The sequence below is a fragment of the Acipenser ruthenus genome, chromosome 6, assembly GCF_902713425.1.
Source record: "Acipenser ruthenus chromosome 6, fAciRut3.2 maternal haplotype, whole genome shotgun sequence".
Taxonomy (NCBI): domain Eukaryota; kingdom Metazoa; phylum Chordata; class Actinopteri; order Acipenseriformes; family Acipenseridae; genus Acipenser; species Acipenser ruthenus.
Genome location: NC_081194.1, coordinates 37,160,957 through 37,188,007, shown reverse-complemented (window position 1 = coordinate 37,188,007; position 27,051 = coordinate 37,160,957). Strand labels below are relative to the sequence as shown.

Genomic DNA, 27,051 nt, shown 5'->3' with positions numbered 1-27,051 from the left:
ATAAGCCTCGATTCCGTAAACATGATCGCCACTCTGTCGAATGACAGGATCCAGAGGCTAACTGTCTGCTTGGAGCTTTTTCAGCCCAATGCAGCAGTGAGGTTACTGACCTTCCAGAGACTTCTGGGCCTGATGGCAGCAACATCTTAGGTTCTCCCCTTAGTGCTCCTACACATTAAATCAACTTAAATCAAAGTTTATTTATATGGTGTCTTTCATGTCAGAGCCATCTCAAGGTGCTTAACACTGGGCAGCAGTGTGGAGTAGTGGTTAGGGCTCTGGACTCTTGACCGGAGGGTTGTGGGTTCAATCCCCAGTGAGGGACACTGCTGTTGTACCCTTGAGCAAGGTACTTTACCTAGATTGCTCCAGTAAAAACCCAACTGTATAAATGGGTAATTGTATGTAAAAATAATGTGATATCTGTATAATGTGAAATAATGTGTAATGTGATATCTTGTAACAATTGTAAGTCGCCCTGGATAAGGGCGTCTGCTAAGAAATAAATAATAAAAAACAACAGTTAAAAACATCATCAATAAAACTGCAATAAAACAGTACATAAAAAATAACAACAACAAAACTGTAAAATAAAAATGACAGTCCGATTTAAAATGGAAAGGATAGATAAAAACATTAGGTTTTCAATCTTGACTTAAAAATTGCAACGTTTGAGGCCTCTCTTACAGAGCCAGGGAGAGTGTTCCACTGTTCTTAAAAGCCCTTGGGACAGTAAGCAGCCCAGCTCCCTGGGATCGGAGAGGCCGCCCAAAAATATAAGGGACACATGCGTCCTCTCCAAGATGGGTTCAACCACAGGGTCCTTCACCCTGTCTTGGACTGGCACCGCCTACTCACAGTGTTATGTCACTGTTTGAAAGCTCTCTTGTGATTGGAAACAACCAACTCATCTGTGCTTGGGCACAGTTTGGGGCAGTGTCACAAGGAGAGAGATGGAGACCACAGATACTTCTAACCAAGGTTGTGGGGCTGTCTGCAACGGCTAGGGGGTGCAGAGCCCCCATGGGAGGTTCTTCACTAAATGTTTTGGAGCTGTGGGCAGTTCATCTGGCCCTGCAATAATTTTCCAGGGAGATACATGGGAGATGCAGGATGATCCATATAGACAACATCACAGTGGTAGCTTACATGAACCACCAGGACCACTTGTTTTCAGTAAAAGCAGTTCACCTGCCAGGGTTGAGGAACTGGGCGGCGGACCTCCTTTTCAGAGGTGGCCCCCAGGTCGGAATGGCGACTTCACCCAGAGGTTGTGAACCTCATCTGGGAGAAGTTCAGGTGTGCAGAGATTCTTAGCACTCAAATAAGCAATTTGGACAGTTTAAAAAAAAAAATTGCTATATTTTTTTAAATACACACTTTTTTTATTGTGTTATGATAAATGGAAATACAGTATTTCAACAGAACATAAATAACAAAATAACAACAACGTGTTTACAATTGTAGCATTATAATACAGATCACAACATCATTTTTTTCCCCAATGGCAGCATTATATAAGTATAAATAACATATATATATATTTATTTTTATTTTTTTACAGCGGCAGCATTATAATAACATAATTCTTGTGCAGGCATATCACTTTTTGAAATTATTTTTTGTGTGATAGATTTTAAAGCAAATGCACTTCAACCCTCATCAAGGCTAATGTCTTTATCTAGCACATATCCAACAGAAAACTTGCGTTGCAAATTTTCAATCATATGCAGTATCGTCCCCAGTTTCAGGCACGAGTGTATAGCACTGTTATACGCATTATTATCTGTGAAGTGTAGGTACAACAAATAAATAGGTCTTTTTGACCAGTATCAAACCTGACAAGGCTTCCTTACAACCTGTAACACCAACAAATAAATAAAGAAATATCCTAATTTTATTCTCTGTAGATACACAGGCATCCATGTTTCACTCTCAGCTGTGTGTATACAGATGAACCGGTCTGTCAAGCACATTTCTTAGGGACTGCAGAAATTTGCAGAAAAGAAAATCTTCAATAATTTCTCCATCCCAAGGATACAGTACCCAAACCAGTAATTGAGCTAAACCAGCAATGTCATTCCCACCAAGTTAGGAATATTGAATGCAGGGCACTACTTTTGTGTGGTGCGAAAAGGCTAGAGACAGCCAGATTAAGTTCTTTTTTTTCCTAAACAGTGAAAACAAGCAGTAGAATGAGAGTACAGATTAGAAAGGTGTGCATTTACATGAATGCTAGATGAGGACTGTTTTTTTCTGTAATTTTGACAAGACAAATGTGCCTTCATATGTGCAACAGTTATTTAGTTAGTATTTGTTTCACATTAAAAAGCTGTATCAGTTAATGGTGGCTTTGCAGACAATGTTTGGTATTGCATCAAAGGAAGCTAATATATTATAAACATGCCTGTATTAAAAGAAAACAGACAAAGGGGGGATGCAGACTACATACATATCTTAGAATTATATATAATATGGTTAAAGCTGATGGTTGTGTTGCTTGGTAATACATATTGTAGTAGTACAAACTGTGATTGTGTAGAAATGGGTTTATGCAAGAACTGCTAAACCGAATTTTGGGAGTTGTTTGGGAATCACCTGGAGTTTGCGCACTGACCACAGGTTGGGAACCGCTCTGTTACAGTATGTCAATGTTGTCCCATTCTACCAATTATTATTACCATTGTGGGTGTTGTAGTGTTATTATTATTATTTTATTATTATTATTATTTGTTTATTTAGCAGACGCCTTTATCCAAGGCGACTTACAGAGACTCTGGTGTGTGAACTATGCATCAGCTGCAAAGTCACTTACAATTACGTCTCACCCGAGAGACGGAGCACAAGGAGGTTAAGTGACTTGCTCAGGGTCACACAATGAGTCAGTGGCTGAGGTGGGATTTGAACCGGGGACCTCCTGGTTACAAGCCGTTTTCTTTAACCACTGGACCACAAACCCATGATTTACTGCATTAAAATATGAATTCAAGTTTTTTTTAGGAACATTTATGTTGTGATTCTTTTAACCCTTTGCGGTCCTATGTTGGACCTGGTCCGACATTGCAATTTTCTCTTTTCGGTCCAATGTCGGACCCTGTCCGACATCATCAAAAAGACGTAAAAAACAGGTCTCTAGTCGTCTTTTCTCGGAAAAAGCAGAGAAAACCATTCAATGACCGAGTGAGACCGATAGGAGCTGAGAGAAGCCAAAAAAAAGGGGTGTATCTCATGAATACATTTACCCCCGTGTGACAGGAATGGCTGAGGGTCTGACGTCACGGCAGAGGAAGGGACCACAACAACAAAAAGGTATTGTGCAGTGGCGCGGGCGCCGGTTTATTTAAAGCAACCAAAAATAAATATTTAAACAAAAATAAACACTTGCTCGCAGAGCAGAAATAAAACAAGTAAACAAAAATAAATCTCAAACACAAAATAAATACGGTCAGGCTGAGCAACTGCCTTCACTGATCCGTACGTTTTAAATAAATGTATCTCCTCTCGCTCTCGCGTATCCTCTTAAACACTCCACCTAAAACACCCACCCCTAAACTGGAGAGCTGCAGGCTTTTTATATTCAGGTGACCATCTCCCGATTAGCAACTAAATTAATCACTTAATTAATTCGGGAGATGGCCACCTTCTGCACGAGTTTTTTTCCATTACACCTGGCAGAGGACGAGCACCGATCTCGCCTCTGCCAGGACACGTTTTAAAAATAAACAAAACAATAACACGGCGCTACACCGTCATTTAATCAAAACAATAAAACATACGGCGCTCGCCGACATAAATACAATACACTAAAAATAAATAAACAATACAAAACAATCTGCACAGGGGCGGAGGGGGAGACCCCGATCTAAAAATAAATAAACAATGTACAGGGCTGCTCGCCCTGTTACATATCCCCCCCCTTGTGCGAAGCACACATGGCCCCAACGGCCACCTCCCCCCTCAGTCTCAATGTCCCGGAAGAGGGGGAAGCAAGTTGTTTCCGGGGGGTGGCCATGGTGGAATCTCCGGCACCCCCCAATTTTTCGTGGCCGGCATCTCCCTCTTCCAGGGCTCCCTCCACACTCTCTCCTGCTGCGAAAGTGCGGCTGGGGGAGCTGGTCTCCTGACCTTCCCCCTCCTCTTCATGGCCAGCAGTTCCCCTCCGTGGGGCTCTGACCACCCAAACTCCTGCCGCGAAAGTGCGGCTGGGGGAGCTGGTCTCCTGACCTCCCCCCCTTTCTTGATGGCCGGCAGCTCCCCTCCGTGGGGCTCTGACCACATGACCTCTGGCCGCGAAAGTGCGGCTGGGGGAGCTGGTCTCCTGAACTCCCCCCCTTTCTTGATGGCCGGCAGCTCCCCTCCGTGGGGCTCCGACCACATGACCTCTGGCCGCGAAAGTGCGGCTGGGGGAGCTGGTCTCCTGACCTCCCCCCCTTTCTTGATGGCCGGCAGCTCCCCTCCGTGGGGCTCCGACCACAGTGTAGGGACCCCAGGTGAAGCAGGATCCCTGGCGACCCCAGGCGACGGCAGCGGACCCTCGGGAGGCGACGGCAGCGGACCCTCGGGAGGCGACGGCAGCGGACCCTCGGGAGGCGACGGCAGCGGACCCTCGGGAGGCGACGCAGGACCGGCATGGCCATGAAGGCGGCAGCAGGAGCTCCACTTCTCCCAATGGTGGTGGTGGTGGAGGTAGAGGTAGCTCCTGCTCCTCTCCTCCTGATGGTAAAGGCGGCAGGGGCTCCTCCTCTTCTGGCAGCCAAGGCGGCAGGGGCTTCTCCCCTTCTGGCAGCCAAGGCGGCAGGGGCTCCTCCCCTTCTGGCGGCCAAGGCGGCAGGGCTTCCTCCCCTTCTGGCGGCCAAGGCGGCAGGGGCTCCTCCCCTTCTGGCGGCCAAGGCGGCAGGGGCTCCTCCCCTTCTGGCGGCCAAGGCGGCAGGGGCTCCTCCCCTTCTGGCGGCCAAGGCGGCAGGGGCTCCTCCCCTTCTGGCGGCCAAGGTGGCAGGGCTTCCTCCCCTTCTGGCGGCCAAGGCGGCAGGGCTTCCTCCCCTTCAGGCTGCGAAGGCGGCTCCCCCCTTCTGGCAGCGAAGGCGGCTCCTCCCCTTCTGGCAGCGAAGGCGGCTCCTCCCCTTCTGGCAGCGAAGGCAGCAGGGGCGCCTCCCCTTCTGGCTGCAACAGGGAAACCAGCAGGCATGTTCCCTCTGCTGGCGGTGGTGGTGGGAGCGACATGTCGTCCTCCCATGGAGACGGAGGTGGCACCAGCAGGTATTCTCCCTCTGCTGGTGGTGGGAGCGACACGTCGTTCTCCCACGGCGGTGGAACCAGCAGGTATGCTCCCTCTGCTGGCGGAGGTGGGAGCGACACACAGTCCTCCCACGGAGACGGAGGTGGCACCAGCAGGTATTCTCCCTCTGCTGGTGGTGGTGGGAGAGACACGTCGTCCTCCCATGGCGGTGGAGGTGCCACCAGCAGGTATTCTCCCTCTGCTGGTGGTGGTGGGAGCGACTCACAGTCCTCCCAGGGCGATGGAGGTGGAACCAGCAGGTATGCTCCCTCTGCTGGCGGAGGTGGGAGCGACTCACAGTCCTCCCACGGAGACGGAGGTGGCACCAGCAGGTACTCTCCCTCTGCTGGCGGGTACCTGGGCTGTGGACCTTCGGCCTTCTCCTTCTTGGGCCGTGGACGCACCGACTCCCCCCTCTTGAGCCGTGGACGCACCGACTCCCCCCTCTTGGGCCGTGGACGCACCGACTCCCCCCTCTTGGGCCGTGGACGCACCGACTCCTCCCTTTTAGGCGCAGGACGTTCGGGCTCCTCCCTTTTAGGCGCAGGACGTTCGGGCTCCTCCCTTTTAGGCGCAGGACGTTCGGGCTCCTCCCTTTTAGGCGCAGGACGTTCAGGTTCCTCCCACTCCAGGTCCGTGTTCCCTCTCTGCCTCCTTCTCCTCACCTTCCGCTCTCTCCCCTCTCGCTCCTGGTAGACCCAGTCGACCATCTGGGTCATCCTCTCCAAGGCCTCTATGAGCCCTGGATATCCTCTGGTGATGGCTTTTTCCTGAACTTCTGGCTCCAGCCTAACGAAGTCCAAGAGGATATCCAGGTTGCTGTCCCGCAGCAGATGTCTCCCCTCTGTTTTTAACCACAGCGGGGCGCTGGGGTCCCTCAGCCAGCTCTCATACCTCTCCATCCTTCTCTGGAGAGGTGGCCTCTGTGGAGCACTTTCCCTCTGGTAGTGCCTCACCTCTGTGAAGTGCAGGCACCACGAAGCTTCCTCCAACCTCTTTCCTCCCATCTTCCTTTTCAGTCTGCTTTTCTCCCTCCACACACTCAAAAAAACGAAAAAAAAATGAAAAAGATGCAGTACCCTCTTCTGCCTGCGTCCTGGAGGCGCTGCGATCCCACGCAGGACACCACGTGTGACAGGAATGGCCGAGGGTCTGACGTCACGGCAGAAGAAGGGACAACAAAAACAAAAAGGTATTGTGCAGTGGCGCGGGCGCCGGTTTATTTAAAGCAACCAAAAATAAATATTTAAACAAAAATAAACACTTGCTCGCAGAGCAGAAATAAAACAAGTAAACAAAAATAAATCTCAAACACAAAATAAATACGGTCAGGCTGAGCAACTGCCTTCACTGATCCGTACGTTTTAAATAAATGTATCTCCTCTCGCTCTCGCGTATCCTCTTAAACACTCCACCTAAAACACCCACCCCTAAACTGGAGAGCTGAAGGCTTTTTATATTCAGGTGACCATCTCCCGATTAGCAACTAAATTAATCACTTAATTAATTCGGGAGATGGCCACCTTCTGCACGAGTTTTTTTCCATTACACCTGGCAGAGGACGAGCACCGATCTCGCCTCTGCCAGGACACGTTTTAAAAATAAACAAAACAATAACACGGCGCTACGCCGTCATTTAATCAAAACAATAAAACATACGGCGCTCGCCGACATAAATACAATACACTAAAAATAAATAAACAATACAAAACAATCTGCACAGGGGCGGAGGGGGAGACCCCGATCTAAAAATAAATAAACAATGTACAGGGCTGCTCGCCCTGTTACACCCCGGCACCACAGAGATAACACGGACATAAACAAACAAGACAGCTGCTTCTGCATCCAGCGCTAAAGAATATCACAGACATTTGCTGAGCTTTTTTTAGATGTTTTAGTAATAAAATAATGACTTGGATCGCTGTTAACCACATAGGACCACATAGGAGGCTGTGTGGTCCAGTGGTGAAAGAAAAGGGCTTGCAACCAGGAGGTCCCCAGTTCAAATCCCACCTCAGCCACTGACTCATTGTGTGACCCTGAGCAAGTCACTTAACCTCCTTGTGCTCCGTCTTTCGGGTGAGACGTAATTGTAAGTGACTCTGCAGCTGATGCATAGTTCACACACCAGAGTCTCTGTAAGTCGCCTTGGATAAAGGCGTCTGCTAAATAAACAAATAATAATAATAATAATATTGAGGAGTTTGGTGATAAAACGAGTGATCAGAAGATAATTTATCGGTATGCACGACTATGAAGAGGTATGTGAAAAATACAGTGAACAAGGGGTGGGGTGGGGCTGGAGATGCAGTACTGAGTGTCCTGTTGATATGCAGTGCCTTTTAAACTTGTTTTACTGTGAAAAAAATACTTTTAAACAGCGCGTCTAAAATAAACTGCGCATGTGAAAATAAATTGGACCTGACGCGCCTGAGACACGCTGAATAAACGGACTGCTAGGGTTTAAAAACACATAATCAGAGAATGTGAGTGGAGTGGTGACATAATTCCGCTCCCCCGCTCCAGACAAAATAGGCACCCTCTGCTCAGCTCACATTGTATTTAAAAAAAAATAATAATAACAATAAATAAATAAACTAGCTGTTTTTTCCCCCAGTGTAAATGATTGCAGATAAAAAGATGTAATGTACATTCAGAAAGGAATATTATTTAATAGTCCTTATTATAATCACAAACCTTGACCCAAGTAAAAAAATAAAATAATAACCCCCAGCTATGATCAGCATAGAAAAGTGCTCAGAGAAGTTATCTAATTCAATTCGAAGACACATTCTCATTATTATTGATTGTTACTGAAACAATGCATACATTGAAAATAAAGTAAAAGTTAGGAAAGATGCAGTGTATGATGTACTCCCCTATTTCAAACTTTGCATATGATTTGTATCAAATTAGCTTTATACTGGGCTTGTTTGTATCCGAATATTTCATAGGGAGCTCAAAGCAATCCACGAACACATATGAGTGAGTCTCAACGGGGATGACGGACCACCCGTAGGGCCCTATTTAGCAAATATGTGCACAGCCGCCGCGATAGCACATGCAAACGTTATTTAGAAATCAGGTCTCATGCGTGGGCTAAAGCATATCAAATAGCGAATCATGCGCACAGCCAATCATAGCACAGTGGGGAGAGTAAGGCTACAACCAATAAGGATTCAACTTTCCCTTTAAGAGAACCCGTGCATCTGCGATAGCGAACGGATGGCATTTTGAAACCCAAAAAAAGAAGAGACAAAAGTGGAAAAAATAAAAAAAATGTCCAGCAGCCCAAGTGAGGAGGATGACCAAGCATCTCAAGCAAGGCTACGATTTTTTTTTTTGGCAGCCTGGAGGTGGAGAGTGAATACTTACAAAATAAAAAAGGGAATGGGAATGTTGTTGAAGGTGACACCCTGGGATCCTTCAAGAAGCTGCTTGATGAGATTCTGGGATCAATAAGCTACTAACAACCAAACGAGCAATATGGGCTGAATGGCCTCCTCTCGTTTGTAAACTTTCTTATGCTCTTATGTTCTTAAATCTGGACTTAGAAATCAACGCTGAATCAATATGAGTCAGAATAATGGACAAAAATTCAAAGAGCATAATAATAGGAGCATGCTATTGAAGAAGGAATCTATGAAAAAGACCTAGGAGTTTATGTTGACTCAGAAATGTCTTCATCTAGACAATGTGGGGAAGCTATAAAAAAGGCCAACAAGATGCTTGGATATATTGTGAATAGTATTGAATTTAAATCAAGGGAAGCAATGTTAAAACTTTACAATGCATTAGTAAGACCTCATCTAGAATATTGTGTTCAGTTCTGGTCACCACGTTACAAAAAGGATATTGCTACTCTAGAAAGAATGCAAAGAAGAGCAACCAGAATTATCCCGGGTGTAAAAGGCATGTCGTATGCAGACAGGCTAAAATAATTGAATCTGTTAAGTCTTGAACAAAGAAGACTACGCGGTGATCTGATTCAAACATTCAAAATTCTAAAAGGTATTGACAATGTCGACCCAGGGGACTTGTTCGACCTTAAAAAAGAAAGGACCAGGGGTCACAAATGGAGATTAGATAAAGGGGCATTCACAACAGAAAATAGGAGGCACCTTTTTACACAGAGAATTGTGAGGGTCTGGAACCAACTTGTTAATGTTGTTGAATCCGCCACCCTGGGATCCTTCAAGAAGATTCTGGGATCAATAAGCTACTAACAACCAAACGAGCAAGATGGGCCAAATGGCCTCCTCTCATTTGTAAACAAACTTATGTTCTTATGATTATAGCTGTGGAAACCACTCTGATATAATTTATGTGTCGAAATATGAATATGACTAGCTAGCTGCTTGTGTGCTACTGATCGCTTTTTAATGGTGTTCTAACAGTAAACATTCCTTGTTTCCCCCGATAGGAACTACTGTGCATATGTAGTAACTCGAACAGTGAGCTGTGTGGTAGAGGACGGTGTAGAGACCTATGTGAAGCCAGACTACCAGCCATGCTCCTGGGGGTCGATTCAGTGCTCTCGCGTAGTAACGTAAGTATCTCCTGTTCTTACTGAAGTGAATGCTGATTACACCTAATTTAGCCAATTTCATACCAATGGGGACTTGTAGAAAATCCAACACCCTCTGTATTTTTTATTTTTCTTGTGGGTATTTCTTTTTTCACACACCACAAATTCTAATTTCCAATAAGTGATGTGAAAACACCATTATAGGATTATTGAGTATTTATTTGTATTACTTGCAACTTACACAGCTAAATTAATTTATACAATGTTAGGATTTTAACTTTATAGAACCATTGTGTAAAGCACACTGTAATGTATCAGCGATTTAAATTGAATCGGTAACAGATGTATTATTAATGATATCAATGTTAACATAAAGCTTGCATATACAGTGCCAGCGTTGGGGGTGTGTGTGTGCAAGGGATGTAACTGCACCCTTTAGGGGGGCCCAGTCCTAAGTCCATTTATTTAAAAATGTTCTTTTTCTTTTTCTTCCGACCCCACTAAACTGAAAAAAAATACTAGACATCAGCCGCTGGTGGCATAAACAGTAACAAGGTAGTACTGGCCAGACTGTCTTATCAAAACAGAGAAGCAAATCAGAAAAATTTGAATCCGTTAACCTTTAGCGGTCCTATGTTGGACCTGGTTCAACATTGCAATTATTCCTATCCGATCCAATGTCGGACCCTGTCCGACATCATCAAAAAGACGCAAAAAACGGGTTTCTAGTCGTTTTTTCTCCAAAAAAAAGCCGAGAAAACCATTCAATGGCCGATTGGGAGCGACAGGAGCCGAGACAAGCCAAAAAAAAAAAAGGCGTATCTCATGAATAGTCATACTTGCCCCTGGCATCAGATAACGGCGGCCATAAGGAAACAACCTGTCTGCTACTGCATCAGCGCTCAGAAAATATCACGGACATTTGCAGAGCTTTTTTCAGATGTTATAGTAATAAAATAATGACTTGGATCGCATTATTGAGGCGTTTGGTGATAAAACGAGTGATCAGGAGATGATTGATCGGTATGTACGACTATTATTATTATTATTTATTTATTAGCATATGTGAAAGCTATAGCAAACGAAAGGGTGGGGTGGGGCTGGAGATGCCTAGTGAGTGCTTTGTTGATATGCAGGGCCTTTTAAACCTGTTTGACTGGAAAAAAAATACTTTTAAACAGTGCGTCTAAAATTAATTGCGCGTGTGAAAATAAATTGGACCTGACGGGCCTGACACGCACTTAATAAATGGACTGCAAAAATTATTACTATTATTATTATTATTATTAGTTGAAATTATTATTATTATTATTATTATTATTATTATTATTATTAATAAATGAAATAAGGTATATCAATGTTCAATATGGGTATGCTGAATAACTAAAAAACGTATTGTGGCACTTTTTTTGCATTCATGAATAAATGCTTTTTTAATTGATTCTTACGAGTAATGTTTTGTAACTAATTTGAAGCTATTAACGTTTCAGAATATTGAGTACTTATAAAGGTGTGATAACGACAGCTATTAAATGTATTTATCTTAATGCTATAAGTCTCAAACAAAATGTTAGAACTTAAAGCTACTGCACTAACAAGTAACTACGATATGATAGGTGTTACAGAAACTTGGTTGTCTGAAAGTGATGGAGACGAATACAATATTAGTGGGTAGACACTGTATAGGAAAGACAGACAGGACAGAAGAGGCGGAGGGGTAGCGCTGTACATAAGAAATAGTCTTGAAGCCCAGGTGTTAAATCTGGACAAAGAAAACAATGCCGAATCAGTATGTGTCAGAATAATGGACTAAAATTCAAAGGGCATAATAATAGGAGCATGCTATAACCGCCAAATTCAGATGCCGAGCAAAATAATCTGTTATACAATGACATTCGAAATGCATGTAGAAAAGGAGAAACCATACTAATGGGGGATTTTAACTTTCGCCTTATAAAATGGGAGAACCCAGTGGGGAGCACGACGGACGAAATTGAATGGTGGAAATGACAAATGACTGCATCCTAACGCAATTTGTCAAGGCACCGACTAGAGGGGAGGCATGACTTGATTTAGTCTTTTCAAATAACAAAGACAGAATAACTAAAACAGAGGTCAGAGAGCCATTGGCAAACTCACACCACAACATGGTATCATTTGAAGTGATTTTTAAAACCCCAAAAGTAATGACTAAAGCTAAGGTTTACAATTTTAGAAAAGCAAACTATGAAGGTATGAAACAGAGTCTAACAGAAGTAGATTGGAGTAAAATACAGAAAACATCCACAGAAAAAAAGATGGCTGTTTTTTAAAACTGTAGTACTCGAGGCGCAAAACAATTGTATCCCAAAAGTAGACAAATCTAAATCGAAAACAAAATGGCCAAAATGGTTTCATAGATTAATTAAAAATAATATTCAGCTAAAAAAGGCACTTTACAGAGCATTTAAAAAGGGACCAAAAACAAAGTACAAGTACTTGGAACTGCAAACACAAGTCAAAAAGGGAGTTATAAAGGCCAAGAGAGAGATAGAAATCAATATTGCTAAGGGGGCTAAAACCAATTCCAAAATGTTTTTCCAACAGCAAGAGAACATTCAAAGAGGAGGTTAAATGTCTAGAGAAACAAATGACAAAATCATAGATGAAGAAAAAGAAATAGCAAATATAACAGAGGCAGAAGTGTTAAAGGGACCTAAAATAAACAAATCCCCAGAATCCCCAATCGTACTCAAAGAAATGAAAGAAGTTATTTACAAACCGCTAACCAAGATCATGCAACAGTCTCTTGACACAGGGGTTGTACCGACAGACTGGAGAATTGCAACTACATAAAACATGCTTGTGGAAACATGCTTTTATTGCATGGAGGTTTTACTTAAAGTATTTACCAATCTAGTTATGATAGAGCTCTATAGGAACAGTGAAAAAAACTATAGTCTTCAGCAATCAGAAGACTGCGTCATGTGTCCGAGTTCCTGGTAAGTGACGCTTTTGGGGAATTTTCAAATAACTATGTAACTTGGTGTCCGGCTGACATATTTCTCAAAACAAATTAATTTCCTACTGAAAATTATATATTTTTAGAAAGGTAACATTTTAATCTACGCTGCACAATAACTTCTTAATACATTTAAAAAATGTTTTTGCCTTTTTTTGTACTTTCATATTATGAATCTCATAACCGACCCCTGTCCAAGAGTTTGATTTTTAAGTTTCAGAGTGAAATATTATTCATTTAATTATTATAATGTTATGTTTTTATACAAAAATATGAAAGAAGTATTTAAGTTGTTTCAAAAAGATATGTTAAATATGAGAAAAGCTATGTCATTTTTTGTTTATACACCATTCTATGCATGTCCCAGAGTTTTGCACACAAAATCTCATAACCGACACCCACTGACTTTTTGTGTAGAAATGATAACATATCAATAAAGTCTTTCTAACAAGGTGAAAGGTCATTGAAATCAGAAAACAATGGCTGCCCTGTTTGTTGTAAATGGACAAAGAAGTGAAATTTCTCATAACCGACACTTTTAAAACAAGAAAAACGTTGGTTATGAGAAGTTAGTGTCGGTTATGATTTTTATATTATTTACTTGTATACTTCAAATAATTTTTTGGGGTGTTGCACATTACTAACACTAAAATCCCATTATATAGATATAGTTAGGGTTACAATCAGTTTTGTATTCTTTTCTGGATCCAGATTTTCTCTCAGAGCTGATAGTTAAGATATTAATAAGATGTCTTTGTATATAGCAAGGCTGAGCTGTGTATTTGTGAGAAGTTTAGAAGATACAGGGAAAGAAGAAAAAATTATATTGAGACACAAAATAAGTACCTAGGAAAGGAAAGGGAAAGAAGTAAAAAGAAATGCATGCCAGTAAGTGAAGCGTCAGATACGGTACAGAGAGGTAGAAGAAAGAACTGGACAAAGGCTTTTCATAAGAAACAGAAGACAGACGGACAACTAAAAGAACTGACCACAAGTCTTGGGAAGGGAAGACAGATAGAAGAGAATACTTCCAAAGAAGAAAGACCATAAAGGCCACAAAAAAAGCAAAGTTTCTTGAGGAAAAGATAAGGAAGCTGGAAAGACAAACTGAAAAATACAAATTCTGGTGTAGACTTGCTTGTGTGTTTCGGATCATTGTCTTGCTGCATGACCCAGCTGCGCTTCAGCTTCAGCTCACGGACGGATGGCCTGACATTCTCCTGTAGAATTCTCTGATACAGAGCAGAATTCATGGTTCCTTCAATAATGGCAAGGGATCCAGGTCCTGATGCAGCAAAGCATCCCCAAACCATGACACTACCACCACCATGCTTGACCGTTGGTATGAGGTTCTTACTGTGGAATGTAGTATTTGGTTTTCGCCAGACATAACGGGGCCCATGACGGCCAAAAAGTTCCACTTTTGACTCATCTGTCCATAGAACATTGTTCCAAAACTCTTGAGGATCATCCAGGTGTCTTGGCAAACTTGAGACGAGCATTCATGCTCTTCTTAGTGAGCAATGGTTTCCACCGTGCTACTCTGCCATGAATCCCATTTTTGTCCAGTGACTTTCTGTTGGTGGAGTCATGAACACTGACCTTAGCCGAGGCGAGAGAGGCCTGCAGATCCCTGGATGTTGTTCTAGGGTTCTATGTGACTTCCTGGACGATTTTATGCCTTGCTCTTGAAGAGATTTTGGCAGGACGGCCACTCCTGGGAAGATTCACTACTGTCCCAAACTTTCTCCATTTGGACAATATGGCTCTGACTGTGGTTCGGTGGAGCCCCAGAGCCTTAGAAATGGCTTTGTAACCCTTTCCAGACTGATAGGCATCACAACTTTTTTTCCGGAGGTCTTCAGGAATTTCTTTTGTTCGTGGCATGATGTGCCTCTAGAACCTGTGTGCTGACAACTTCACTCTGATGGTAAGGGCCAAAGTTAGTCAGATTTATATTGGGCAGGGCTGGTTGTTAACCAAAGTGCTCAAACAGCTGACCCTAATTATCCTTTTGAGTTAACTAGGGTGGGCAATAACTTTTTCACACCTGAAGATTGCATGTTTGATTACCTTGCACACCAAACAAATAAAAGAAGCACCAAACTTTGGGGTCATTTTTTCTCTCAGATTCCCTCTATGTACTACTACAACCCACAAAAAAATCTGACCAAATACAATGTGAAAAATGTGCAAAAATGCAAAAAATCAGACAGGGGGCAAATACTTTTTCACGGCACTGTATCGTTTTTTTAAATGTATTTAAATAAAGGGCTCAAAAGGGTACCATGTTAACTGGAATTGATATAGAAGGATAGCCTGCAGTCTGTAATCCTTTCTTCTGATGTTTTAATGAATTGCACCCAAGGATTTAGCTAGAAGATGAAGTGCTGAGAAAGAAACTCATAACCAACACAGAGCTTTCATAACCGACACCCCACACTCATAACCAACATTGTAATTAAAATTAGAATTTAAAGAAATATGAAATATAAGTTTAAAAAACAAATGTTATAGTTGTTTTCTATTTGCAAAACACTCCACATCTGTCTAAGTACTGTTTGCTTAGGATTTATTTTTTCTTCAGGAAAAAAACTTTTATGAAAAAGTTATTTAATAGAGTGAAAAATACTATAAATATCCAAGCAAAAATGAACAGTTTGCGCTCCACATCAAATGCTAAACAAGGTGCTGTCACTCTGCTAAGCAAAGCTTCAACTCCGGGACTTTGCCTAAAAACAGACCCAAAACGGGACGAGGAAGCAAGCTGTAAGCTAGTCAACGACCACAAGCAATGAGACTGAGGCCCGGCTGGAGGACTGCCGTAAAACTTAGAGACTTATCAGATAAATCGGTCTAGTTCTGCTGTACACCTGCAACCACAGTATCCAAAAGAAACTGTGTCCTGCTACCTGAGTAGCTAAAATATTCAGCGAAGAGGACAGAGCGGACGGGCGCTGTTGTGGATCCTATACCGAGGACTGAAGACTTTGTTGCAGCTGTTTGTTGATTCTATCGAGAATTGAAAGCTTTGTTGCCGAGTTTGATCCAATGTAGGATTGAAGACTTTGTTGCGGAGAGAAGAGTTTTTGTACTGGACACTTCAACAGATTTTCCAAGCCAGCAGTCTAAACTTCAAGGAACCGTTGAGTATAATTCCAGTTGCATTTTCCTTTCATGGAACTAAATTAATTAATTGTAACATATTCACATAGAATTGAACTGTTAATTATTTAGTTTGCACACTTTGCATGTGAAATAACTTTTAGTGAAACTTGATGAACTATAAGTAATCCACCTTATGTTGTTGTATGAAGAATTTCTTTAAAAGTAAACTTGCCATATACTTAATCTATATATCATTAATAAGCTTAATGTGATATATTCTAAGATTGTCTGCATTATCTCAGATTTACTCTGTGCTTGCATGTGGGTGTGTGTGAGCGAGCGACTAGCTATGTCAAAGCTTGCTCGAGCTGCAGTTTGTGTGTGAGGAGACAGGCGGTGTCATATTTCAATTGCCTGCTAGCCAGCATGAGTGTTTTGTGCTTAGAGACTAAAGCCTAGGACACACATGAGCAGCGCGGCGGTGGCGGCGAAGCGGGGTGGTGCTTGACAGTACTGCTTTGCTTGGTGGACACAGTTGTAAAACGCCGATTTAAAAAAATAAATAAATAAAAAGACAGCCCACCACCTTGCAGTACTGTACAACAACCCCAAAAATGTATATCATTATTGAACTTGTACTGCTTGAACCCAGAGTGAACGACATTGTCCATCTCCAGAAATGTTTATAAGGATCTAACGTTATAAGTTCCCATATCAGAACACCACTCAGAAATATTTGCCTTCTATTTATCTAAGGATATGTATGTAAAATATGATATTTATTTCGGGGTACAATGTGAAAGCCTTTTTCTATAAAGAAACAGCTATTATATATCCAGCACTGCACATAACAAGACTGGACTGTGGTACTGTATCTGGAGTTATACATTGTATAGGAGCTGCTATTATTAAGGAAAAAAGGGATCACATTCTTCGCAATTGTATACACAATAATCAGTCGGCTTGCAACTGGTTAATTACTTGGCGTGTATATCTGACAAATAATACGGGATGTCAAGTAACTGGATTAAAGCGGGGTGTAAGCGGTTAGTATTTGTTTTGGATCATTCAATAGACCCACAACCAACGTCCTCGAAATTCAAATAGCTCAAGATGTTGAGGAACTTCAGCTCTCAGTAACTCCTCCATGTTGATGGATATTCGAGTTCATCAACACATGACATATCCCACACCATGGACCTGATTGGCTAGACTCAGATTTGCCACTGCGGGAAAATGTTTGAGCATGTTTTACCGTTCTAAAATTCTGCAGCTGCAACACTTTTCTGCAACATCAGTTTTTCATCAATGTGCGTTCACTCAAATTGAAATAAAAGGTGAGCAATATGTGCGGCATTTTGCCACTCCCCGCTAGAGGTGCCATGCCACTCACGTGTGTCCTATGCTTAAGACATATACTTTCTGACTTTTCTGATTTCTGTTTATTATTTGTGTGCTTAATAAAATACTACTATTGATTGAACATTCCTTTTGTCTGCGCATGTATGTGTGTTCATAGTAAATCTTCGATCTTTGTAACTAGTACTAATCAATCCAGATAAACATTAAATGATCAATTATTGAATTGTTCCTACCTCTTCTGCTGACTCTGCTCCCCCCCAGAGGTCCGATCACACTCCCCCTCCTCGAGCACAGCCTCGACTCTTTCTGCATGAGCCACGGCGAGCTCTAGGGAGGTTGGAGCAGTGAGCCGGACCTGCTGACGCAGGGCAGTCTGGGTTAGTCAGTGGACAAAGGCCTCCATGGCCAGATCCTCTTGCATGGCTGGTTGAAAATTGGGATAACCTCTTTGGTCCAGGTACGTCAGACGCCAGTATGCCCAGTGTGCCTCCTGGTTTCTGTTCTGAATTCCCCTGTATCTAATCTCCATTTGTGGCCCCTGGTCCTTGTTTATTTTTTTAGGTCGAAAAAGTCCCCTGGGTCAACATTTTGAATACCTTTTTAGAATTTTGAATGCTTGAATCAGATCGCCACGTAGTCTTCTTTGTTCAAGACTGAATATATTCAGTTCTTTTAGCCTGTCTGCATATGACATGCCTTTTAAACCCGGGATAATTCTGGTCGCTCCTCTTTGCACTCTTTTTCTAGAGCAGCAGTATCCTTTTTTGTAGCAAGGTGACCAGAACTGAACACAGTATTCTAGATGAGGTCTTACTAATGCATTGTAACGTTTTAACATTACGTCCCTTGATTTAAATTCAACACTTCTCACAATATATCCGAGCATCTTGTTGGCCTTTTTTATAGCTTCCCCACATTGTCTAGATGAAGACATTTCTGAGTCAACATAAACCTAAATCTTTTTCATAGAGTCCTTCTTGAATTTCAGTGTCTCCCATATGGTGTTTATAATGGACATTTGTATTACCTGCGTGCAGTACCTTACACTTTTCTGTATTAAATGTCATTTCCCATGTGTCTGCCCAGTTCTGAATGCTGTGTACATCATTTTGAATGACCTTTGCTGCTAAAGCGGTGTTTGCCACTCCTCTTATGTGTGTCTTCTGCAGATTTAACAAGTTTGCTTACTATACCAGAATCAAAGTCATTAATGTAGATTAGGAAGAGCAGAGGACCCAATACTGATCCCTGTGGTACTCCACTGGTTACCTCGCTCCATTTTGAGGTTTCTCCTCTAATCAGTACTTTCTGTTTTCTACATGTTAACCACTCCCTAATCCATGTGCATGCATTTCCTTGAAGCCCTACTGCGTTCAGTTTGAGAATTCATCTTTTATGCAGGACTTTGTCAAGAGCTTTCTGGAAATCTAAATAAACCATGTCATATGCTTTGCAGTTATCCATTGTCGATGTTGCATCCTCAAAAAAATCAAGCAGGTTAGTTAGGCACGATCTCCCTTTCCTAAAACGATGCTGACTGTCTCCCAGGATACTGTTACCATATAGGTAATTTTCCATTTTGGATATTATTATAGTTTCCATAAGTTTACATATAATAGAAATCAGGCTTATTGGCCTGTAGTTACCTGGTTCGTTTTTTCTTCCCTTTTTGTGGATCGGTACTATGTTTGCAGATCTCCAGTCTGTCGGTACAACCCCTGTCTCAAGAGACTGTTACATGTAGATAACTTCTTTCTAACTTCCTTTTTGACTTGCGCTTGCAGTTTCAAGTATTCTTTCTGTGCACTTTGTTCTTGGTCCCTGTAACAGGGCGAGGAACCCTGTACATTTATTTGTTTATTTATGTTTAGAACGGGGTCTCCCCCTCTGCCCCTGTGTCATATTTGTGTTTGTATTATGATTTATTTATTGTACTGTATTTTTGTATGACAGCAAAGCGCCGTGTGTGTTTTGTTTTTGTTTGTTTAAATGTGTTCTGGCAGAGGTGAGGTTGGGTACTCGTCCTCTGCCAGGAATAATTAAAAACCTTGTGCAGATTGTGGCCGAGGAGTAATGAGATAATTGATAGTTAACCCCTCGGCCACAGTAAATAAAAGCCTGCAGGTCTCTGCACTCAAGGTGGTGGGGTGTTCAGAGGAGGAGCAACAGCGGAGAGTAGAAAGAAAATAAAGAAAAGAAAAACTAAACTTAAAAAGGAACCGTGAAGGCTACTGCCCAGCTGGACTTTAAAGGACCTGTGTTTAGTTGTATTGTGTTCAGGACTTGTTTTGTTTATTTTATTTTGCTCTGTGAGCTCTGTTTTTGTTCAAATATTTTATTTATATTTTTGTGGTTTAAATAAACGGCGCCGCAGCGTCTTTTTCACTGTAGTACTTGTTTGTGTTTTTGGTTCCTGCATTCTGGCCTGACGTCACCACACCTCCATCCTGTCACAGTCCCTTTTAAAGGCACTGTAAGTGCCTTTTTTCTCTGAATATTTTTTAAATTGATCTATTAAGACTAGCACCGCCATAGCTGCTTTTTGAATGGCTTTTGCAATTCAAATTTAAATTTCTCCGCGTATGTGGATATCTAGTGCATGTCCGTTCCCTTTCAAGTCGAAGACGACCACCAACATTAAGTATGGGATATCCCCTGCCCTAGAGGTAGGTAATACTGAGCTCTCTATATCAGAGCTGCCGAAGGCCTCTTCCTATGACGCACTCAGTCCTGCCTACTGAGGGTACAAAACCGTCACTCACTGGAAGATCTCCCTCTTTTTCCTTCTCAAGACGGTAAGGTAAGACCTCTGTGTCTAGAACTGAGCGTGTTGATAGGAAGAGCCCTCGAGTCGTTTCGGGTCGGTTGTAGTTCCTTGCATTCGTGTTGAAAGCTGGCTTGCTGCTTTCCTGGAATCAACGACTCTTGAAAAAGACAGAGTCTTTCATCTTTCTGTCTTTCAACACCCCCCCCCCCCCCCTTGGTGGGCCGCTCTCTTTTTGCTGTCTGTCGTATGTGAGCGGCTGTCTGCTAGTTGTCTTTTCCTAAAGAGAGTTACACAAGTATCCTCTTTGGGGCCAGGCCTGGCCATATCTCCGCTGTTGAGTGACCCAGCCGCGCTCCCTTCCTCGGGGCTAGGTACTGCCATATCCCCGTCCGAGCGGAGTCGCCGGCCGAACCTGACCGCTGCGGTGAGTTGGTTCATGTGCGTTCGGTGTACTCTCTCTCTCTCTCTTTCCTTCCTTCTTATAAACTGTAATTTTTGCTTGACAAAAACTTCACCCACCGCGGTTTCGGCCTCTGTCCCCCACGGTACACGCTTTGCGCTGACCAGGTGTGTGTGTTGACCACGCGGTCTGTGTACGCACTTTGCGTAGCGTCCTCTCCGGTGCTGTGGTACCGCGGCGCACACATAGCCTGATTCTCTTGACACAGGCTGCGTATTATCCGACGCCAGCTTAGGAGCATAAGGCACACGGTACTTGGTTCCCAGTACGCAGAATGATATCACCGTGTAACAATTATTTTTTTTTTTTTTTTATGGTTCCTGGGTAGTAAGTGTTATTTCCTAATTGCTTATGCCTCAAAAGTATAGAAAATGGCTATTATTCCCCACAAACTTTGCTTTTGTGACCAGGACAGTGATATTTTGAAATTTACATATTTCCAATGAGAAAACGGGCGAATTTGTGTCTTTTTGTTCACATAAAGTCAGACAAAAATAACATATGAATCCAAATTAACATGTATTTATACTAAAGTAATACAAAAATGACTACAAAAGATTTAGAAGTGAGTAGTTTTTCTAGATTTACGATTATACTGTAAATCACTTTCACGAATCAGCACCCAAATGTAGTCTCCCATCATGTTCTCGTTATACTGTCCTTGGTAGCGGCGTTCAAAGTCCAGTATATCCTGGTGGAAGCGCTCGCCTTGCTCCTCCGAGTACGCTCCCATGTTCTCCTTGAATTTATCAAGATGAGCATCAAGGATATGGACTTTGAGGGACATCCTACAGCCCATTGTGCCGTAGTTCTTCACCAGAGTCTCAACCAGCTCCACATAGTTTCGGCCTTGTAATTGCCCAGGAAGCCCCGAACCACTGTGACAAAGCTGTTCCAAGCCGCTTTCTCCTTACTAGTGAGCTTCTTGGGGAATTCATTGCACTCCAGGATCTTCTTTATCTGTGGTCCGACGAAGACACCGGCTTTGACCTTTGCCTCAGACGGCTTAGGGAAGAAGTCTTGATGGTACTTGAAGGCTGCCGACTCCTTATCTAGAGCTCTGACAAATTGTTTCATAAGGCCCAATTTGATGTGCAGTGGTGGCATCAACACCTTCTGGGGTCCCAGCCGTACTCATCATACTTCAAGGCGTCCAGCAAGGTCTTGATGCTGTTGTAATCCTCTTTGAGGTGCACCGAGTGAGCCAGGGGAAGAGACGGGTACTTGTTACCATTATGGAGCAGCACGGCTTTGAGGCTCCTGGATAAGCTATCAATGAAGGACAGTATAACGAGAACATGATGGGAGACTACATTTGGGAGCTGATTCGTGAAAGTGATTTACAGTATAATCGTAAATCTCGAAAAACTACTCACTTCTAAATCTTTTGTAGTATTTTTTGTATTACTTTAGTATAAATACATGTTAATTTGGATTCATATGTTATTTTTTTCTGACTTTATGTGAACGAAAAGACACAAATTCGCCCGTTTTCTCATTGGAAATAGGTAAATTTCAAAATATCACTGTCCTGGTCACAAAAGCAAAGTTTGTGGGGAATAATAGCCATTTTCTATACTTTTGAGGCATAAGCAATTAGGAAATAACACTTACTACCCAGGAACAAAAATGGTGTTACATAGTGTATTCAAAGCGCACATAACGCGCAGGTGCTCGTTGCTCCTTCCAAAAAGTTACGCACAGAGCGCAGGGTATGCAGTTTACGCTCCCGCTGCGCGAGCTCAAGCGCTGCACGCGGTGTACATATTACACGGTGCAGGTGTAGCTGGTTGTACACTAGTGCCCATACGCTGCGTAGTACACGGTGCACTTGTGCCCACGGTACCCGGCGCAGGGTAAGCAGTGTTAATAGCCTTAGCTGTAGCGCTAGCGAAATTTACACTGTGTTAGTACCTGTGGGTCAAACGCAGTGAAAGCAGTGCTTAGTGCTATGCACAAGCCAGACGTCCTGTCTCAGGACTCTCTGCCTAGCATCTCGAATGCAGTACACAGTGTGCTTGGGACGCACGGGTTATTGCGTAAGCACTGCTCAACCTGGCACATAGCTCACAGTGCTGCACAGTATCTGTGAAAACAGGATACTCGGTGCGCACGGGGCTCAGCATACCTTGCTGTAACGCTAGTGAGTGGACACACTACGTTAACACTTACCAGTGTTCAATGTAGTGCGAGCAGTGCCTCAGTGCTAATGCACAGAGTCAGCACCATATCGGGGTCCTTCTCTGTACAGCCTGCGACGCATCATACCCACAGGACGTATGGTGCTCGGTAGGCAAGTGCTTAGTACATCAGGGCGCATAGCGCCTCAGGTGCTCGAAGCTACGCGCTGCCCCGGTCGTGTGACTGCACGTAGTCCAGGCTAGACACCCCTTTCCAGTTACTATGCTCTTTTTTCTGCTTAACAGCCTACATCGCTTTGCGATTGCAGTCTGCTGAAAGCCTTACAGCGATCACTGTTTTCTGCTTTCCTCTGCTATTAAGTCGCCCTGGATAAGGGCGTCTGTTAAGGAATAAAATAATAATGTTGCAGTTTAAAAGAAAAAGAGACACGTGTTCCTCCACCGGGCCCTGGCTCTGCCGTGCCCTGCTGTGGAATTGACTCTGCTGGACTGCCTCAGCCCACCCTCTCGGTGCGCTTAAAATATTCAGTTCACCCGAGTTGCCGTGGTGTCTGCTTTATTACCCTCACAGCTTGCTGTTGTGTGCATGTATGTGTGTTTTTATTTCACTGCCTTGCGTGTTTAAAAATAATAAAAAACGATACAAGCGCGATTCCTCCATTGGGACCCAGCTATGCTGAGCCCCGCTGTCGAGATGCTTACGCCGGCTTGTTTCAGCCTGCCTACTCGGTGGGCTGGTAAAAACAAAACAAAATCAGTTACCCGCATTGCCGTGGTAACTATTATTTTTACCCGCACAGCTTGCGTGGAGGGGGTTTATTTTCGTTTCTTAACTGCCTTGTAGTTTAGAAATAAAAAATAATACAGCGTTATTTCCACCGAGACCCAGCGCTGCTGGCCCCTCTGTTGAGCGGCTTCTGCTGGCTTGTCTCAGCCAGCTTACTCGGTGCGCTGTTTAAAAGCAGTCACACACGCTGCCGTGGTGACCGCTATTTTACCCTCACAACCTTGCTGTTGTGTGTGTGTGTGAGATGTGTTTTTTCTTTACTGCCTTGCAGTTTAGAAAAATAAATAAATAAATAAATAAATAAATAAATAAATAAATAAAATGTAGTATGATATCAAATGGCAGCTCTGCTGCGCCCTGCTGTTGAGTTGCATACACAGGCTTGCTTCAGCCCGCATACTCGGTGGGCTGGAGAAACAAAACAAAATCAGTTAACCGTGTTGCCGTGGTGACTGATATTTTTACCCACACAGCTTCTGTGGTGTGTGTTTGTGTGTGTGTGTGTGTGTGCGCATTTGTTTCTTACTGCCCGGCAGTTAGAAATAAATAATAAGCTCTGCTGTGTCCCACGCTTGAGATGAATCTTCCGGCTTGTTTCAGCCCGCCTACTCTGCGCTCTTGGTCACCCTCCTGGCATGGTGAATGTGTATCTCCCATAGCTGAATGGCTGGGTATAAGCCTGTATGTTCCTGTTACTGCCTTTGCAGTTAAGAAATAACAGGTTGCAGCTCCTTGAGCCTGTGCTCCACCCTGGCATACGCTATGCGCTGCCACGTTATTATTATTATCCACATTGTGTGACTGCACGTGGTCCAGAACCAGATTATCGCCGCTCTGCACCATGGTGCAGCACCGTGCGCTCCCCTGTACTGCTCTCCTGGTTGCCTACCGCAGCCACTCGAGTCTGGGTATCCACCCCGTTGTATGCTTTGCGCTACCCCAGGTTGTGTTGACTTCATGCGGTTAAGGCTGGGCGCCCTCAGTGTTTAGATGCTCCCTGCCTCAGTGCTTAGCACCACAGCATGTGAATAACACCTGCACTCGGTGCCCCGATGCTTTGGTGCACCAGTACTGTATTCTACCTCATTCAGTGTCCTCGGTGCATCTGCATCCTTGGTGCCTGAGTGCTTCAGTACACGGCTGAGCTGTACGCGGCGCTGGGCCTGGCCAGGCAGCAGGCTCAAGCTCTTTCTGTGGCCCTAGCTCAGCCAATAACGCCGGCCCCGGAGCGGACCCCGACCTGCAACGGTGGTTGCCCCGGATGTTACGCGCTGCCATCTGCCGTACTCGCCAGGCTGTCCGGCCAGGCGAATGGTTTATCAGACTGGACTGAAAGAACGCGGATTCCACATTGCTATTCGTCTAGTGCACAGGAAGTATATTCACTTCGCCTTACAGGGGAGCGTCCTGAGTTTTCTGTGCTGTGGTTCAACCTCTCCTTAGCCCCCGCACATTTCAAAGTGCATGGATGCCATCCTAGCTCCCTTGCGGCTGCAAGTGATCAGGGTGATGAATTAGCTGAACGACTGGTTGATCTGCCCAGTCGCAGGAAGGAGCAGTGGCCCACACAGTGCAAGCCTACCTGTCGGATGACAGAGTGGCTGCCATTTGCAACTGTCTGGCCCTATTCAACAAGGGTTCACAGTATAATTGGTGTTGTGTTAAAAACTATTGGGTCTGATGGCCTCGGCTTCATCACCCACCCAACTAGGGTTACTCCACAAGCGCCCGATCCAAGTGTGGCTCAGAGCCTTAGGCTGCAACCCAAGCACGACAGACACCGTCAGCTGACAGTGTCTCGCCTAGGACAGCCCTAGAGCTATCGGACGCAGTTGTAGGTACCATGCAGAGCGCTAGGGCGAACTCCACTAGGTTTTTTGTATACCTGTAAATGGAAGTATTTTCAAGCTTGGTGTCTGGCTAGAAACCATGACCCCATCACTTGCTCTAGGCCAGTCATATTGCAGTTCCTGCAGGAACTGCTTGGTGATGGAAGGTTACCTTCCACCTTGCAGGTGTATTCAGCGGCTATCTCTGCTTGCCATGCCCCCGTAGATTCTATGTCTCCGGGTGCGCATTTTTGGCTACCCATTTCCTTAAAGGCGCAGGGTGATTACGCCCTCTTAGGAGGACTGTTCTCCCCAAATGGAGCCTTAATATTGTACTAGAGGCTCTCACGAAGGCCCGTTTGAGCCCTTAAACTCCATTGAGCTGAAGTATCTTCCTCTTAGTTATCACCTCCGTAAAGCGGATCAGTGAGCTGCAGGTGCTGTCTGTGCACAGCTCCTGCATGCGCGTGTGGGAGGATGGAAGCGGAGTGTCGCTGCGCACCAACCCTGCTTTCCTCCCCAAGGTGATTACAGCTTTCCACATTAACCAGTCTGTGGAACTGGAGTCTTTTCATCTACCTCCGTTGCTTCAATGGAGGATGAGAGATTTAATATTCTCTGCCCAGTGCGGGCATTGAGATGTTATGTGCTTAGGACAAGAGCGCTGCGTCAATCTGACCAGCTCTTTGTCTGTCACGGAACACGGACCCTAGGACAGCCCCTCTAAGCAGCGTCTGTCACACTGGATTGCAGACACGGTGTTGACTGCATATGATGGTGCTGGGTTACCCTCACCTGGTAGAGTAGCTGCGCATTCGACTAGAGGGTTGGCTACATCGTGGGCCCTTTTTAAGGGCGCTTCGATGTTTGACATTTGTACTGTGGCTAGCTGGGCTACGCTGCATACTTTCACCAGATTCTACTGCATTAATGTTGTAGATCCTGCTGTGCCGTCTGTGGGCACAAGGGTCCTTGAGGGTGTAAGTTCACACCGCTAACCTGGGTTAGACAGCGCTTGTGCGTCCCTCATATGCTGCCGTTCCTTCTCCCTCATGACGACTCTGGTATACATTATCCCATACTTAATGTTGGTGGTCGTCTTCGACTTGAAAGGGAACGTTAGGTTACTTACCGTAACCCTGGTTCCCTGAAAGAGAAGACGACCACCAACCATGAGGTCGCTCCGGTCGCCCTCACGGGTTCGGTGGAAAAAGAGGGAGATCTTCCAATGAGTGACGGTTTGGTACCCTCGGTAGGCGGGACCGAGTGTGTCATCACAGGAAGGGGCCTTCGGCAGCTCTGATATAGAGAGCTCAGTATTACCTACCTCTAGGGCAGGGGATATCCCATACTTAATGTTGGTTGTCGTCTTCTCTTTCAGGGAACCAGGGTTACGGTAAGTAACCTAACGTTCTTAAGTGTTACTAAATATCTGAATTAAATACCCATACAGTGTTTCAGCTGCAGAATCGTAAAAATGAATAAGTTAAATCACTTGCTTTTTCAACCGCCAGACCCACAGTTTATGCAACATATTTAAATAAATACAATACAGCTGACAATTTAGTCTGGGCTTTGTAATAGAATCAAAGTCATAGTGAAAAAACATATTATATACACCTGTCGAGTCAGGGCCGTAACCAGAGCTGAAATTCTACCGAGGTCACACTAGTTCAAGGTACCGATGACAATAATATACACATACAGTTTTACATTTCCTTAATACCTGATTGCTTTATGGAAGCAGTTAATATTAAACCTGGCTTCTTTTATAACTGTTAAATGTAGAACTA

At 43.9% G+C, this 27,051-nt stretch overlaps 1 protein-coding gene across 2 annotated transcripts in view; it reads left to right on the top strand.

Annotated features, from left to right (window-relative positions):
- Positions 1–27,051, top strand: part of LOC117411587 (EMILIN-1-A-like) — a 130,100-nt gene that overhangs the window by 34,179 nt on the left and 68,870 nt on the right. For both annotated transcript variants that reach the window (XM_034019245.3, XM_034019244.3), the window contains exon 2: positions 9,699–9,824. In XM_034019245.3, coding sequence (XP_033875136.3) covers positions 9,699–9,824 — 126 coding nt within the window. The remainder of the gene's footprint in view (positions 1–9,698; positions 9,825–27,051) is intronic.